General features: G+C 36.1%; 1 protein-coding gene across 3 annotated transcripts in view; it reads left to right on the top strand.

Moving 5' to 3' along the window:
- Nucleotides 1–18,555, top strand: part of Wdr36 (WD repeat domain 36) — a 42,142-nt gene that overhangs the window by 7,894 nt on the left and 15,693 nt on the right. For all 3 annotated transcript variants that reach the window (XM_090331507.1, XM_090331509.1, XM_090331508.1), the window contains exons 6-17: nt 3,264–3,318; nt 4,533–4,665; nt 4,908–5,083; nt 5,655–5,775; nt 5,999–6,064; nt 8,475–8,561; nt 9,805–9,950; nt 13,185–13,299; nt 13,688–13,853; nt 14,014–14,122; nt 16,403–16,482; nt 18,151–18,258. In XM_090331507.1, the coding sequence (XP_090187633.1) occupies nt 3,264–3,318; nt 4,533–4,665; nt 4,908–5,083; nt 5,655–5,775; nt 5,999–6,064; nt 8,475–8,561; nt 9,805–9,950; nt 13,185–13,299; nt 13,688–13,853; nt 14,014–14,122; nt 16,403–16,482; nt 18,151–18,258 (1,362 nt within the window). The remainder of the gene's footprint in view (nt 1–3,263; nt 3,319–4,532; nt 4,666–4,907; nt 5,084–5,654; nt 5,776–5,998; nt 6,065–8,474; nt 8,562–9,804; nt 9,951–13,184; nt 13,300–13,687; nt 13,854–14,013; nt 14,123–16,402; nt 16,483–18,150; nt 18,259–18,555) is intronic.

Genomic DNA, 18,555 nt, shown 5'->3' with positions numbered 1-18,555 from the left:
GGTCACTCAAGTAGAGGATTATGTCATCTGTGAATAGGGATAGTTTAATTTCTTCTTTCCCTATGTGGATCCCTTTGATGTCCTTTTCTTGCCTTATTGCTCTGGCTAAGGGTTCCAGCACTATATTGAAGAGAAGTGGAGAGAGTGGGCATCCCTGTCTAGTTCCTGATTTTAAGTTGAATGGTTGCAGTCTTTAACCATTTAGTATAATACTGGCTGTAGATTTTTCATATATGGCTTTCACTATTTTGAGGAATGTACCTCTTATTCCTATTTTTTCTAGTGCTTTCAACATGAATGGATGTTGTATTTTGTCAAATGCCTTCTCCGCATCCAGAGAAATTATCATATGATTCTTATCCTTAGCTCTATTGATGTGATGTATTACATTGATTGATTTGCGAATGTTAAACCAGCCTTGCATCTGTGGGATGAAGCCTACTTGATCATAGTGTATGATTTTTTTAATTTGTCTGTTGGCTATTTTTTTTTTCTTTTTTGCCAGTCCTGGGCTTGAGCTCAGGGCCTGAGCACTGTCCTTAGACTTTCTCAAGGTTAGAGCTCTACCACTTGAGCCTCAGCACCACTTCCGGCTTTTTTCTATGTATGTGGTACCAAGGAATCGAACCCGGGTCTTTGTGCATCCTAGGCAAGCACTTTAACCACTAGGCCAAACTCATGGCCCCAGTTGGCTAATATTTTATTGAGGAGTTTTGCATCTGTGTTCATTAGAGAGATAGGTCTGTAGTTTTCTTTTTTTGTTGGGTCTTTCCCTGGTTTGGGGATGAGAGTAATATTAGCTTCATAAAATGAGTTTGGTATTGCTCCTTCTGTTTCTATTTCTCGGAAGAGTTTCAAGAGTATAGGTGTTATTTCATCTTTAAATGTCTTGTAGAATTCCGTAGTAAATCCATCTGGACCTGGGCTATTTTTGGTTGGCATTTCCCTGATTGCTTCCACAATTTCGTTGTAAGAGATTGGTTTGTTCAATTTGTTTACCTCATCGTTATTCAGTGTAAGTAGCCTATATTTATTTAAGAAATCATTCATTTCTACTAGATTTTCTTGTTTGTTTGAATATAGGCCCTGTTAGTGCTGAAGCATTTTTAAGTCTCATTATTTGCCTTCTCTTAAATGTGTGGCTTAGAGGGCTATCCATAAAGATGACTGCTTTTGAAGTTACTGTGTAGGGCATCACATATGTGAAAGCTGCTGACCATACATGATAGGCAACTCCATAAATACTCATTGGAAAGTATATACCAATGTCCTTGTTACTACAAAGAAAATGTAGCTATATAGAAGTCACCAATAGATTATGATTGGGCAACTTCTAGTTTTTGTTATACCAAGAAGGAAGGAAGGTAACGTAAATCACTGTTGATTTATACGAGCATTTAAAATAGTTTCCAAGCAAAGAAAATTTTAATTGCGAGGATCATGATGAATAGCTACTGTAATAATGTTGCTGAAATAGTTGGACGGCTGTGTCTAACTATTTTGAATTTCTTTGCCATTATTTGAATTTTAAGAAAGAAGTTGGGCAACTCTAGCCTCTTTCTTTTTTTTTATTTATTTATTTATTTATTTATTTATTTATTTATTGCCAGTCCTGGGCGTGGGCTTAGGGCCTGAGCACTGTCTTTGGACTTTCTCAAGGCTAGCACTCTACCACTTGAGCCTCAGCCCCACTTCCAGCTTTTTTCTCTGTATGTGGTACCGAGGAATCGAATCCGAGTCTTTGTGCATGCTAGCAAGCACTCTACCACTAGGCCAAACTCCCAGCCCCAACTCTAGCCTCTTTGGATAGCATTTTTTTTTTTTTTTAGGCCAACAACCACAGACCTTTGTAAAACCTTATAAAGGTTTCATGTTTTTCCTAATACTTAATACTATACAGCTGGCCTGGAACTGTTACCGTTCAATCTTGGCCTCCCACATAGTATGATAGTGGCACATTGCTGTATCTTTATAGATTGAGAGAGGATATTTCAAACTTTGTATTTTGGGTCCACCTAGAACCATGATCCTCCCATTCTTAGCCTCCCAGTAGCTAGAATTACCTTGACGTGAGCCACCTGTGCCTGGTTCTGAGGTTCTTTATTTAGTATTTATGTTTGTTCCTATGCTGTGTGAATCTATTAAAATTTTCTTGAATAATCTATGGCCATTTGCAGAAGATAATATGATTTAATACTTATACGTGGGTATTAATAATGATTTCATATCTCCACCCTGGACTTAACAATGCATTGTTTGATTTTGAAACTGAAAGCAACATGATTATTGTCATAAAATTGTGTGACTTACACATACTGTTAGTTAAAATATGATGTTGTCCCTAGAAATACATTACTGTGAAAACTGAAGTCTACCTGTATTCTAAGATTTTGTTATAGTGTAAATGAAATGATTTTTTCTTTTTTTTTTTATTTGAATGTTTTTATTTATTTTATTTTTTGCCAGTCGTGGGGCTTGAACTCAGGTCCTGAACACTGTCCTTGGACTTTTCTCAAGGCTAGTACTCTACTACTTGAGCCATAGTACCACTTCTAGCTTTTTTCTGTGTATGTGGGTACCGAGGAATCTAACCCGGGTCTTCATGGCATGCTAGGCAAGCACTCTACCACTAGGCCAAACTGCTGGCCTTTTTTTTTTTTTTTAATGTATAACACTTGTTAAGGCTGTTTAGGTTAAGTTTAGTCTCCAACCCAACATTTGTTTGTTTGTTTTTGCCTGTCCTGGGTCTTGAACTCAAGGCCTGAGCCCTAGAGCTCTACTATTTGATCCACAGCACCACCTACAGCTTTTCTTTTTCTATGTATGTGGTACTGAGGTATCGAACCCAGGTCTTTGTGCATTCTAGGTAAGCACTCTACTACTAGGCCAAACTCCCAGCCCAAATGTTTTATTTTTAAAGAGTAAATGAAATGTTTTTTTCTTTTTTCTTTTACTTGAACATTTTATTTTTTAAAGAGGCATGATGTAGCACTTAGTAGCTTCAGGTCTAGAATCTATCTTAATTAATACTATATTGTGACCTTAGCTTAATGATTTCACATTGTCTCATCCTTTTTCTGGAGATGGTGATAGTATTTACTGCTATTTGAATAATGTGTGATTATTTTGAATATTAAATAAATTAATATGTATTCTTATAGTAGTGAATGGTGAAGCAAGCACTTGTTATTTCATTTTTTAATATATAGTTAATTTTGTTTTTCTCCTAAAATAATGCCTATTAACTAGTTTTTTTCTTATAGTAAGCTTCTGTATACATTTCCAGGATGGAAAGTTGGAGTGACAGCTCTTCAGCAGGTTAGTATTTTTGTGTCAAAGATCAAAAGTATGATTAGTAGAAGAATCTTTTAGTTTTAGGGATATACCACATTTTCAGACCTAATAGAAAAAAATAGTGATTAGCTTAGTTTATTTTTATAACTGTCATCCCAAGGGAATACTGTTTTAGATGTATAATTGATGATACTAGTAATGACTTTATCTGCAATCTTTGTGGAATTTGTAGGCTTGCTGTGGAACCTTAATTACTAATCAGTTTTTAGTTCAAGGCCTTATACAGAAAAAAAAAAAAAACCAAAAAACAAAAACCAAAAAACCAACTGTGGGCCAACAATGCAAGGAAAATGGTGGGATTTGAGATTTGTAGTTTGAAATAATAGATCTCATACTTCTACTATTTATTCAGTGGTAGACTCTGTCAGAAATATCTAATAGCTGCTTTTGTTTTTCTGAGTCAGCCTTGTATGTGAATAAATGTATATGTGTTGGTGTCATATATAGCTAAATATCCATTGCTGTTAATGCCCAGGTAATTCATATTTCCCTCTCACTACAGCAGCTAGTTTCTAGTTAGCCTTTCTTTGCTTTAGTGTTTTTATCTTATGTAGAAAGTCTGTTGTGTAGTTGGTACTTGATAGCCTATTAATGAAAGATTTACCTTTATTCCATTTGGGCATTAATCTATCTAAGTTAGATTTGCTCATAAGGGAGCCTGTATGTTAAACCATTGTAGCTCTAAGATCATTGTGTTATAAAATATGTGTTATTGTTGAAACAGATGAATGAAAAAACTTACTTTTTCTGTTAGCATATTTTACAGGTGTTTCTTTGTTCTTTTCCTTTTTTTTTTGTCATGTTTTTCTTGGTGAACAGTATTCCACCTCTTTTGTAGTAGGGCCCTCTGCTTACACTGCCATGCTTATATCAAACCTTTCCATTTTTCTGGAGTTGTCTGTTTTTCAACTTCTCTGGTCAGTGATTTCACATAAAAGCTTCTTTGTCTTCTTACCAAGTCAGGTTTGGGTTTGATCTTGGGAGATGGTGACCAGAATTGAAGCCAGGAAATAACTTAGATGAGCCATTCTTAAATATTTCCACATTAAAAAGCAGTTCAAGTGTGCTATAATGGTGGTCACTGCAAGGGATTTTGCCACATTGCATTATTGATATCATAGCATAGAAGTGAGGTTAACTAGTTTAGGAAATGAAAGGTTGGATGGTTCAACTTGCAGGCACCAGCTGTGGATGTTGTTGCTGTTGGTCTTACGTCTGGTCAGGTGGTGATTCACAACATTAAGTTTGATGATACCTTAATGAAGTTCCGTCAAGACTGGGGACCCATTACTTCAATCTCATTTCGCACAGGTAACTTTTCACTTAAAAGTTAAAGTAGTCTAGCTTATAGTTCATAGAAATTTTTCTAAAGGATGTCTTCTTACAAGTTAATTTAGTAGAAGTAAATGAAATACAAAAGTAGAATTAGGCAAAGAAACAGGGGAAAAAGCTACTGTGTAGTGTTTTCTAGCTTTATATTTAAAAATTGAAAGACAACTGTTTAAGAGGTGTGCTTTTTTTTTTTAAAGAAACATGTTTTATTTTAATAACAGATGGTCATCCAATAATGGCAGCTGGAAGCCCATGTGGTCATATTGGACTCTGGGATCTGGAAGACAAAAAATTAATCAATCAAATGAGAAATGTACACTCTACAGCAATTGCAGGACTAACATTTCTTCATCGAGAGCCACTTCTTGTAACAAATGGTGCTGACAATGCTCTCAGGGTATTATGCTTATTTTTATTGTTTGGTAATGGTGGGCTTTTAAAGCTCAGGGCCTCCTAAGTCCTGCTAAGCAAACAATCTTCCAGATAGGGTCTTGCACTTTTACCTGAGGCTAGACTGGGATCATGTCTTCCTACTTCATCTCCTGAGAAGCTTGCATTGTAGGTGTGCCCCACTATGACCCACTTGTTTTTGAGATAAGTTCTTTTTAACATTTTTGCTCAGACTGGCCTTGAACTGCTTTCTGTCTCTACCTCCTATTGGTTGTTGGTATTACAGCTATGTAACATTGTGTCAGTGATTCATTACTACCTTTCGATTCATCTGACCTACCCTTGGTATTTTTCTAAATGTAATGTACCAGCCTTAGAAGACAAAAGTAATGTGGGAAGAGATTGGTCTAATAAAACAAAAACAGTACAGGTGACATGATTGAAAGGAAGTGACAGAGTTTCAGCTTATTTCTCCCTTATCCCCCACTGCTACCCAATGCTATTGACTTACTTAGAAACGGACTTGCAGATCAGAAGCACACAGAGCAAGAACCTTAAACCATTTTGTTTCTTGGCAGATATGGATATTTGATGGTCCTTCAGGTGAAGGACGGTTACTGAGAGTCAGAATGGGGCATAGTGCTCCTCTTACCAGTATCAGATATTATGGACAGAACGGACAGCACATTCTCAGTGCAAGTGAGTTTTTCTTTTGTGTCTTCATTATTTCAGATAGTATTAAAAGTTGGAACCTTAGTATTCACTAAGCTTGATGTTTGCAAGTATTTCTAGATTGAAATGTCTTAACACGTGTCTGGAAGTGTCTAGAACTGTAACATTAACTTTTTCAGAGACTATAAAATCTGATTAATATGACCCATTGTTTTGATAAAGCTTGATTAGGAACTGTTTATATCAATAGGTCAAGATGGAACTCTTCAGTCATTTTCCACAGTACATGAAAAATTCAACAAGAGCCTGGGACATGGTAAGTTATTTGTTCATTTGCCATTTATATAGTTTTTTTTTTCTTTTACTGGGACTTGTACATAGGTCCTTATGCTGCCACTCTTTTTTTCTGCTCATATCTGTAGCACTTGAGCCACATCACCAGTCCTAGCTTTTTGTTGGTTAATTAGCAGTAAGAGTCTCGAGAATTTGTCTACTCAAACTGGCTTTGAACCAAGGTCCTCAGGTCTCAGCCTGTTGAGTAACTAGGATTATAGACATGAGCCGCCACCTCTCCCCCCTCCCTGCCACCAGCTCATTTGCCATGATCAAGATAGAAAATAAGCTTTTGGCCAAATAAGAAATATTTCAGGATTTCAGAAAACTGGAGGAATTTTCATCAGTATAACCTCCCCCGCCTCTTCTTTTAAATGAAAGTTGTATGCAAGATTACTTCATTGCTGCATTGTCTCAGTTGTTTCTTCCTTTATTTGCCCTTTTACTTTCCTACTTGGCAGGATTTGGCTTTCCGTGCCAGGATCTTTTTGTGGTCTTTGTCCAGTTTCAGTCTGGACCCCACCTTGCTGGGGTGATGTCAGCTTGGACAGTGGTGCCACTGGCTGTACCCATTCAATGTAGATGACATACATCTTCCTATAAACCTGTAAAACTTTGCCAGTCTGCTGACCTTTATAGTGTTCTCATACAACGTGCACCTCATCATCTTTTCGGATAGGCATAGAACACACTTTGTACTTCTGTCTCAGCTCTTTGGAAAGAAGGGAAGTCATAATCTTCCTGCAAATATGGGGAGGTATGGGGAAAATGCCTTTTCTGGTTCTTGCTTCAGTCAGAAGTGGCAAAGGGATTAAACTTCATTTTTGCCGCTCTTGCTTCAGCGATGACCTTGGGACTTTTTTTTTTTAAGTGGATGGAGTAGGTACTGTTAAACCTTAGAATCAGTTTCTATAGTAATGATAAAGTACTTCAGTAACATTATTTGAAATGCAGATATAGTGGAGCTATTCTTAAGACAATGACCAACTAAGCAAAAGAATGAAAGTAAGCCAAGGAATAATATTGTTTTGCTTATTCTCTTTAAGAGTTTTGTTAAGGGCCGGGAGTTTGGCCTAGTGGTTAAAGTGCTTGCCTAGCATGCATGAAGACCCAGGTTCGATTCCTTGTTACCACATACATAGAAAAAAGCCGGAAGTGGTGCTGAGGCTCAAGTGGTACAGCTCTAGCCTTGAGAAAGTCCAAGGACAGTGCTCAGGCCCTGAGCTCAAGCCCAGGACTGGCAAAAAAAAAAAAAAAAAAAAAGAGTTCTGTTAAACAAAAATGTTTTTAAGTTTTATTAGTAATTATTCAACTTTCACGCAGTTATTCTATCTACTTTTATATGTTTCGAGATGAATTTTAGGATCACTGTTGATCAGTATTTAAAATAATTTCTTTTGGAAGTAGAAAAATAATACCCCACCCTTTTTTTTTGTCAATCATGAGACTTGAATTCTGGTTCTAGGAACTGTCCCTGAGTTTTTTCCACTGAAAGCTAGTGCTCTGCCACTTTGAACCATTTCAGGTTTTTTGGTAGAGATAAGAGTCTCATAGGCTTTCCTGCCCAGGCTGGCTTTGAATTTCAGTCTTCTTAATTCAGCCTCCTGAGTAGGATCATAGGTATGAACCAGTGCCCAGCTTAGATTTAATATCTTTAAGACTCTTCTCTAGGATTATATTCTGTCCTCAACTTGTCTTTTATGTTTTTATTTTGTTTTCTTTTATGGAAATAAAGTTACTCAAGAGCCTTTAACATTTTCTCCTCTTAATCCCAGTGTGATCATTGGATCTTTAATCAGTAAATTACTGATTATTGCTATAATAATGAAAAATTACTGGACTTAATACATATTGGTTCTGTAACTTATTCTAATGGAACTATCATTATTCCTAAATTATTTGGATGTTTCTTTTGGTTGACTTTATGACTATCGTATTATTTATTGGTCGATAATATTTTTATCTTTTTTGTTGTTCTTTTTATTGTTGTTGTTATACTGGTCATGGGCTTGAACTAAAGGCCTAGATGCTGTCTCTGAGCTTTTTTGCTGAAGACTAACTAGCATTCTACCACTTGAGCCACAGATTCCACTCCCAGCTTTCTATGATTAGTGGGAAATAAAATTGTAGATAAAAATCCTATGGTCTTTCCTGCCAAGGCTGGCTTTAAATCTTGATCTTCAGATCTTAGACTCCTGAGTAGTAGGTTTACAGGTGTGAATTGCTATTATATGTTTATATATTAATGACTCAGCTTCAGAAATAGATATTAATAATGACAATAATACCTTTATTTTCTCCTGATTTAAATGGAAATATCTTAAACTTCATAGCGGCATGGCAATTAGTAGCTTTACTTTTATCATAGCTGTCATCCTCTCCCCTAATCCCAGGATTAATAAATAAAAACAGAGTGAAACGTAAAGGACTTCAGAATACCTTGTCAGTAAGACTTCCTCCTGTCACGAAGTTTGCAGCTCGTAAGTAACTTCATGCTGCTTTATGCAGTTCTTTGGTTTATATTTCTTTAATTCTTCTACTTTATTCCATTTAGTAACTAATATTTGCAAATATTAGTGCACATTCAGAAGATAACCTCAAGTGACTGCTAATCTTGTTTGGACTAAACAATGACTTATTTTTCATATAAACTTACCTGATAAGTGTAATAACTTATTTGGTCTTTTAAGTGTCTTCATATTTGACCATTACCTATAAATACTGAATTTGCTACCTGTTAAATTTGGACTTTACTCTCCTCTGAAACAGCTATTCATATATTGAATTTATAGCCCTTTTTATTATATGTCTTGTATAATGATAGTCACTAATGTAAGGAAGATAAGAAAAGGACAGGGGACTGAGTAATCAAGATCTCAGGACACTGATGCCTAAGTATACTATAACATTTTAGCTGGACTTCTTTCAGAGAAGTGAGTTTAAGACAAATGTACACAAGTAATGGAATCATTGAGTGAAAACTATCTGGTAAACTCCATTTCTGTTTTAGGGTTATTATGTTATGGTTGTTATAAAACCTGAGCACTGTTTTTTGTTCTGTTATTTTGCTACCTTCTTGTCTGTTTTCTTAGAGCATAAATAATCTAAAACATATATCTGAATTATGTCATAGATCCACTTAAAATGTTTTAATTATCTCCTGTTACCTTTAGGACACCTTTGTTCTACCCCCTCAACAGATTTTAAAGACCTTTTATAATTTGGTTACATTCTTTGTCCAATTCCATCTCTTCCAGAGAAGAACTACTTACTTGCTCTCCTCAGTTTTGTTCCCTTACTCTTGGGACTATTATCAGTAGGGCTTTTTCTTTTGTATCACTATGCTAATTTATACTTGCTTTACTGCCTTTCTCAAGGAGCTACTATTACTCTTTTCAGAGCTCCTAATCAACTTGTCCCGAGTACTCTTTTCTGGATACTATCATGCTGTCACACTTAATTGTAATTTCTTCTATCAAATCTGTCGTTGGATGTGTTCATTAACTTGCAATTGCACAATGTATACCAAAACACATTGAGCCCCATAAATATATGCACTTTCTGTTGATTAATAATCTTAGATTGGAAGCTCCTTATTATTGGAGATGTGTTTGTTTTACTCTTGTAACCCTAGTAGTGTGTTCTTCGTGGAATATTAGATGCTTAATTAATAACATGAATGAATAAGAGTGCAAGTGATAAAATTTATGATACTGTGTTTAGAGGACGCTCGTGAAAGTGATTGGGATGGTATCATTGCTTGCCATCAAGGAAAGCTATCTTGCTCAACCTGGAACTATCAGAGATCTACAATAGGGTCTCACTTTCTCAAGCCAAAGGAATTGACAACAGATAAAATTACTGCAACAGTAAGTGAGCTTGTTTGCTTATGATATTTTCTCCTTTCAAACTGCCCTCTAGTAATTTGATTATATTCAACTTTATTAATACTATTGGTGGAAAGGACGTAGTTTAACATTTTGAAGTTATTCCTTCTAATTTGTAGAAGTGTTTTTAATTATTTGAGATGGGATATGAAGTAGAATTTCAATGTGATTTTGAAGATTTATGGTATTCAGCATCTTTTCATGTGGTCACAGGCCGTTTTTATGTGTTCTTATACTAGTACTGTGCCATCTTATAGGTCAGCTTTGTAGTGTTTTGAAAATAAGTATGACTCCAATTTTGTCTTTGTTGTTTGTTTGACAGTCCTGAGCACTGTCTCTGAACTTTTCTGCTCAAGGCTAGCTCTCTACCACTTGAGCCACAGTTCCACTTACAGCTCTTTGTTGTAATTAGCTCTTCTTTTGTAGTTTAAATAGGATCTCACAGACTTTCCTGTCTGGGCTGGCTTGGAGCCTTGATCCTCTCATCTCAACCTCCTGAGTAGCTAGGATCATGGGTATGAACCAGCACTTGGCTGGTTTGTCTTTTTTTTTTTTTTTAATTTTCTTATTAGTATGTATTAGATTTGTAAGATAGTTCTTGAACATTGTTACCATTTCCCTTCTTTTCTTCCCACTTCCCCTCCCTTAATCCCCTCCCAAGTTGTAAAGTTCCTTTCCAACATATTGTCTTGTGAATATCTCAGTCATCCTTTGTCCTTCCTCTCATCATCTTGTTTTTCCTCTTACCTTCTCTGATTCAAATAAACAAATAAATGTGTATACCATACACCAGGTAATAAAGTCAGATACAGCAACAACAGGATAAACCACAAGTTTGTCTTTTTTTTTTTTTATGATTATGTTAGCTCTTTGGCCTTGTGAATTTTGTTTGTTTATTTTGATCCAGCTTGAACTCAGGGTCTGGGCGCTGTTCCTTAGGTTTTTCACTTGAGGCTGGTATTCTATCACTTGAGCCACATCTTTGTGTGTGTGTGTGTGTGTGTGTGTGTGTGTGTGTGTGTGTGTGTGTGTATTGTGTAAGAGATAAGTGTGTTATGGATTTTCCTGCCTTTGACTGGCTTCAAACTGTGATCCTCAAATCTCAACTTCTTGAATAGCTAGGATTACTGATTTGACTCACTGGCAACAGGCTGATTAAATAACCTTATCAATTTCTGTTTAAAAAAAAAAGGCTGAGATTTCAATTTCTGCAAAAAAAAGAAAAACTGGAATTAATAAACACCAGTTTTGTACTTGGCAATAAATATTTTATACTACTTAGACTTTTCTTTGAATTTTATTTTATTTTTTTAAATGACTTGCATCTTGATCTTATGTCTTGAAACATTGTTAAACTTGTTTATTCTAATCATTTCAGTATATACCTCTGGTTTTGGAAGAGCTAATTAAAAGTATAACTCAACATTTTTGCTTTATACATACAAATTGCTTTTTCTGTATGTATGCTCTGATGTCCCTTGGTATGAAGTGTGAGTCAGTTTTAAGCTTTTATATACCATAGAAAGTCTACTTTAAGCTTCTTTAGGAATTTTACCCACAGTTTTTTTTTTGTTTTGTTTTGGTTTTATTTGCCAGTACTGGGCTTGGGCTCAGGACTTGAGCACTGTCCTTGGACTTTCTCAAGGCTAGCACTCTACCACTTGAGCCTCAGCACCAGTTCCGGCTTTTTGCTATGTATGTGGAGTACCGAGAAATCGAACCTAGGTCTTCATGCATGCTAGGCAAGCACTCTACCACTAGGCCAAACTCCCGGCCCCTACCCACAGTTTTGAGTCATGCTTATAGTAATAGTAGTAAAGATAATTATACTTTAAAGACATCTGTGATAAGGTCTTCCATTAGTAGACAGCTGAGGCTTAATGTAACAAGTAACATGATTAAGTTCAGTAAAGCAAGTAAATAACAGAGCTAGGTTTAAAACTTAGCTTATTCTGAAACGTTCTTAGCAGCCAGCCTATAACAACTCACTCAAAGCATTTAGTGTATGCATTCTTAATTGGAGCTGAGTCATTTGTCTGATTATGTCAACTATTTGGAACAAAAGTAGATAATGCCAAAAAAGTAATTGTTAACCCATGCTCTCAGTTTGTTCCTCAAAGGTAACTCGTCACAGTTTATTTTTCATTTGCTTATTCCGTTTTAGTAATACATTACTAAATTGAATGGATTAGGAAAGGCAGTTTACTTAAAGGAGTCTGAAAACAGTAAATCTCATTAAGATAAATACAAGTTCTATAAAGCATCACAGAGCAGGGCTTTTATTACTTGTGGGTGATACCCTTGTATCTCCATTAGTTCCTGAGGGCAATAATCACAGTATTTCATGAAAATGAGTTACAAACATTTGAGTTCATTTTAGAAAGTTAGAATCTTATTTCCTATCTAAAATCTGCTAAAGACTACACTTTAGTTATTTAGAAAATGTATATATGCATAAAATTCTCACATAATGGTGTGGAAATGTCTTGATTTGCATATTGGTGTTTCAGTAGCCTGCATTATTAGATAAATTTCAATTTAATATTTTCTGGTTAGATCTTAAAAGTCAGCTGTTTAGGTGTAAAATTGGGTGATTTGGAATTTAGAGGATTATAGTTTGAGTCCAGAGCCTGGGTATAAATTTCATTAGGTATCACCTTCAACATAATTATCAAAACACAGGCCTGGTTCAAATGGTAGAGCTTTGAGGGCTTGAGTTCAAACCTCAGCACCATCAAAAGAAAAAACGAAAAGAAAACTAGTAAGCTAATAAATTTATAGTGTTTGTTTATTTAAAAAAATGTTGGCAGAAAAAAATACTTTGGAGCCAGGCACAGTGGATGAGGCCTGTAATCCTAGCTACTCTGGAGGCTGAGATCTGAGGATCGTGGTTCAAAGCCAGGCTGGGCAGGAAAGTCTATGAAACTTTTTTTTTTGTATGTGTGTGGTACAGAGGAATCAAACCCAGGTCTTTGTGCATGCTAGGCAAGCACTTTAACCACTAGGCCAAACTCCCGGCCCCTCTATGAAACTTTTATCTCCACTTGACCACCAAAAAGTCAGAAGTGGGGTTGTGGCTCAAGGGGTAGGACGGTATCTGAGCTGAAGAGCCCAGGGACAGCACCTAGGCCCAGAGTTCAAGTCCCACAACCTACAAAAAAATAAGGAAAAAATACTGTGGAAACTGTGAAGTGATTGTTCTTTTATTCTTTCAAGGCAGTAGATATAACTTCTTGTGGAAACTTTGCTGTAATTGGTCTCTCCTCTGGTGCTGTAGATGTATATAACATGCAGTCTGGTCTACATCGAGGAAGTTTTGGCACTGATCAAGGTACTGAATTTTTTCTTTTTCTTGTTTTAATAACAAATTTTAGATGGGTTATTGTACTTCCTATGGCAGATACTACCATATCTGTTACAAATAATATGTTGAGCTCTTCAATGATAGTAAAAACATGGACATATTAGAGGGAAGTTCGTATCATATGACTCTTTTTTTCCTGCTTTAGATAAAATCACAATTATTTTTGAAATCTATTGTCCATCAACTTAATTTATGTTTTTTATCTGAACAGTAAAATAAATATCTCCATACTTCATAATCCAGATTATATTCAGGGCTTTCAATGGTTGGTATTTCGATATAAAGAATCATGCTTCATGTATTGTTTTGATAGACACTGACAAATATGATTTCTCTTTTTATCATTTTCTAACAGCTCATAAGGGGTCTGTGAGAGGTGTTGCTGTGGATGGATTAAACCAATTGACAATTACAATTGGCAGTGAAGGATTACTCAAATTCTGGAACTTTAAAAACAAACTTTTAATCCATTCCATGAGTGTTGATTCATCTCCAAACATGATGCTGCTACATCGGGACAGGTAAACCACTTTCAGTGATAATGGACTTTTTTTTCTTTTGTATATAAATTAGCAAATGGGAAAATGAAACTGTGTTAGTTTAATTTCCTGAAAACTGAATTTGATTGACAAAACCAAGTGGTCTGATAGTTTTGTGGATCCGGCACATTTGTTTTGCTAGTGGCCTCCTGGGACTTGCCTTGGATGACTTCTCCATCACTGTTGTGGACATAGAAACACGGAAGATTGTCCGGAAGTTTTCTGGACACCAAGGCCAGATCAATGATGTGGTAAGATAAAACTTCTCCTTCTCTCAGAAATGTTCAGATCAATACATCTGTTATATTTTATTAGCATTAGGGCCATCAAAAAGAGGTTTTTAGAATAAATAATAAGTTGCAGCTAATTCAAAGTTTTTGTCACCAGATAGAAGGTGCATTACTTCACAAACATTGATACCCTTTCTCATGCCATGTTTATCTTTAATTTTAAATAAGGCTAAAACATTAAATTAGTTGGAGAGAACTCATTTCTATATTTTTTAATATAAGGAAATAATAATACCCTGACATGGTTGGTTTATTCTAGTATTTCTAGAGTTCACATAGCTTACCTCCTCAAGTCTTTTGTTATGTTCACCATTGTGTTCTCAGTGGAACATGCAATAACTAGAAATGTTTCTCTTTTTTTGTCTGAGACTGTGACTTAAATTCGGTTTGTGTTGCTTTCGCTCATTGGCTGATGCTCTACCATCTGAGCTATATGCTCCAAGCCAGTAAAAATGTTTTTAAAAATCATTTTGTTTATTGAAATGAGATACTGAAATGCTACAGCACCAGATAAGCAAGCACAAAGTCCTTAGTTCTAGATTTGGTATGGGGAGGAAACACACAAAACACTACCTTAACGTTGTCAATTGAGAACTGTATTAAAAATAAAGCACTAAGTACTAGAGGAAAACCCAGTAGTTAAATTTACTTGTCAGACGTCTAAATATTTCCTTTCCTTAAAGGTAGAAGAAAGCATCTGTAGAAACAAGAGTGGGAATTACGAAATGGCATCTTTTTTTTTTGAGCCAGTCCTGGGCTTAAGCTCGGGGCCTGACCATTGTCCTTGGACTTCTCAAGGTTAGAGCTATACCACTTGGGCCTTAGCACCATTTCCAGCTTTTTTTCTATGTATGTGGTACCAAGGAATCGAACCCGGTCTTCGCGCATGTTAGGCAAGCACTCTACCACTAGGCAAAACTCCTAGCCCTGAAATGGCATTTTTAAAAACATCTGTCCAGCTGGCTGCCTATAATCCTAGCTACTCAGGAGGCTAAGATCTGAGGATCAAGATTCAAAGCCAGCCTGGGCACAAAAGGATCTGAGACTCCAATTAATCACTAGAAAACTGGACGTGGGGTTTGAGGAAAGGGTAGGGTGGTAGTCTTGAGCTAAAAAGATCAGTTACAGTTCCCAGGCCAAGTTCAAGCCCCATTACCCACAAAAAAATAAAAATCTGTCAAGCCAATGGTGCGTGACCCACGCCCATAATCCTAGCTACTCAGAAGGCTGAGATCTGAGGATCAAGGTTCAAAGCCAGCTCAAGCACTAAAGTCTGTAAGACTTATCTTCAATTAACACTAGAAACTAGAGGTGGGGTTTGGCTCAAGGGTAGGGCTGTAGCCTCTGAGTACTCAGGCACAATGCCCCAGCTCAGGTGTGGGGGAGTAGCCTTGAGCTAAAGAGTTCGGGGACAGCCCCTAGGCCCAGAGTTCAAGCCCCAGGATTGACCACAAAAAAAAAAAAATCTGTCAATGCAAACATTCTCCACCAGTTTCTTTCCTTCTCAGACTTTCTCACTTGTGCATGCTCAGTAATACAAATTTTAAGTAAAGTTATAATTAGAAGGATTTCCTCAGTAAATTTACCATTTTAAGGTAATTTTTTCTGTGTCATAATCATGATGGTTTGGATTCTTAGAAAGTATAGATTCTTTCAAGGAAGTCGAGATATTGTCTTTTATAAAGAGAACTGAAAGCAAAAAATTCTTATACCTCATAAATTTTCAATATTCTCATCAGGACATACTGATGTTTTAACATTATGTTTTAACACAATATTAAAAAGGATAGGCATTGAGGCCAGGAGCATAGCCTACTGGTAGAATGCTCGCCTAGCATGCACAAAGCCCTGGGTTCGGTTCCTTGGTACCACATACACAGAAAAAGCCAGAAGTAGCACTGTAGCTTAAGTGGCAGGGCTGCTAGCTTTGAGCATAAAGTGTCCAAGGACAGTGCCCAGGCCCTGAGTTAAGCTCCAGGACTGGCAAAAAATTAAAAAAAAAATGGTATTCATAGTTCTTTAGTTTTCTGTAAATATATAGGAAATTACTGAATAAAATCTTATCAAGATCAGTAATATATAGGAACTAATAATAGTTTTTTAATAAATAAGGTAGGCTGAGTCTTAATTTTTTCATGAAGCCTTAATCTTTTTGTCTTATATTCTTTAAGATGCTAAATACATACCAGCATGTTTGAATTTATATATGACTTTTTGTTGTTGTGTTATTTTGTTTTAAAGACCTTCAGTCCAGATGGTCGTTGGTTAATAAGTGCTGCAATGGACTGCTCTATTAGGACTTGGGACCTTCCGTCTGGATGGTGAGTTTAAGTCCCTCTGGCTTTCTCAGTCATTGCGGTGACATGTCGCTTACCCATGGTGAGTGGGTTGAGTAGTTTTTTAATATCAATGTATTGGGGATTTTTCTAATATGACATTCCTCACTTGGAATGTTTTGGTCCTGTAAACAGTAGGGACTAAAATCACAAAAAAACAGTAACAAAAAAAAGTTTCTGAAAACATTTCTGTGAAGTAGAAACCAGGATTGAATAAATCTTTAAATGGAAAGCTTGTTTTCCCTTCCTGCTACTCACTTTGAGGGTTTTTTGAAGTTATTCTTGAACTTAAAGGGCCAAAACCCCTAGTTTTCATATCTTCTCTATCAGTAACTTAGTGTCAGAAATTGGCTTAATGGAGTGAAACTTGCTACTAATCCAACACTTTCTCAGGAACTGGCTAGCTTCATGTGGATGCAGTCTGACCTTTAGAAAGGAAAAACCCTGATGTTCTCATTTCCCTTCAGCTCTCTGTAGGCAAGAGGCACGCCTACTTCACATGTATACCTGAGTTAGAATAAGCACAGACAGAGTGCCATTAGTGGGTCCAACTGTGATAACTGGGGACTTTTATCTACTGTCATAGCTCTTTTTCCTGTTAGATACACTAAAACAAAATTGAATCAGTTAGTTTCAAAAACTTTACCTAATGTTGCTATTTCCTAAATTAAAAGAAATTTGTTTTAGATAAGGACAGTTTAGAAATATTGTTAGTTTGTTGCTTGTTGGCATTTTTGCTATTTCAAAAAGGAACATAAGTGGAATGTGGTGGCTCACGCCTGTAATCCTAGCTACTCTGGAGGCTGAGATCTGAGGATCAAGGCTCAAAGCTCAAAGCCAGCCTGGGCACAAAAAGACCCGATACTCTTATCTCAAGTTAACCTCTAGAAAATGGGATGTGGGGATTGGCTCAAGGGTTGGGTGGTAGCTTTGGGCTGAAGAGCTTAGGGACATGGCCCAGTCTGAGTTCAAGCCCCATGACCCCCACACACAAAAAAAGGAGCATGATGTAATTTTTTTAATTTATTTTTTTATTTTAATTAATAGAAGGGTTACAGTATATTTACCAGATAGAGGTCTATTACTTCACAAACATTGATACCCTTTCTCATGACATGGTCCCCATTTCCCTCTCCCCTCACTCTTTTTGATTTCCCCCCTTCCCTATCCAATTTCAAATAACCAATTAAGCACATAATAAAATATATCAGATAACAAGGTGAAATATTGTAACAATATGATATAACCAAGGGATAGCAAAAGAGATAATACTTTTTATTGACACAGATAGAAGAAATAGACTAATATCCAAAAATATTAAGTTGGTAAGATGTTTTATTTTCCCTTTCTTGAGATAGCAGGCATGGAATGCAAGATCCTCCTTACCTCAGTGTCTCACGTGCTGGGATTGTAGGCCTCACCACCACACACAGCTTCCCCCATATCCTGCACCAAAAATAAATAAATAAATAAATAAAATTAAAAAAAAAATACATATGTATGTATTTTAACTATTAAGTAATCCTTGGTATAGAAGAACTTGTATCTGAAAGTAATATGAAAGCCAAAAAGCTTTGATTCAACATTGGCTTTTGTGAATTGCATCTTTTTTACTAGAGCGTTAGTACTTCAATGTTTTAATTATTTTTGTAGCCTTGTAGACTGCTTTTTGTTGGACTCAGCTCCTCTAAATGTAACCATGTCCCCTACTGGAGACTTTCTGGCAACTTCCCATGTAGACCACCTTGGAATTTATCTGTGGTGAGTTCTTTCATATGCTTCTCTTATTTGGGTCAGAAGTTGATCACAACAGTGATGTACTCAGAAATCATTGTACTTTACAGTAGTAACATTTAGTTTTTGGTTTTATGTACTAGAAATGTCCCATGGTTAATATAGATAGCTAAATCACTATAAGTCAGTCAATGGCTCATTCAGCATCTGCTTGATAATTAAGATAGCTTTGTTCAAGTGCGTCTTCTAAAGTACATGATGTTTATGTTGTCATGTATGTTTACAGGAAGGGTAAATTAAAAATTCTTTTTTAAAATCTATAAA

The sequence above is a fragment of the Megascapheus bottae genome, chromosome 4 (assembly GCF_031878675.1).
Source record: "Megascapheus bottae isolate mThoBot1 chromosome 4, mThoBot2.hap1, whole genome shotgun sequence".
NCBI classification, from domain to species: domain Eukaryota; kingdom Metazoa; phylum Chordata; class Mammalia; order Rodentia; family Geomyidae; genus Megascapheus; species Megascapheus bottae.
The sequence above is the reverse complement of the archived record's forward strand: the minus strand, read 5'-3'. Positions and strand labels throughout refer to the sequence as shown.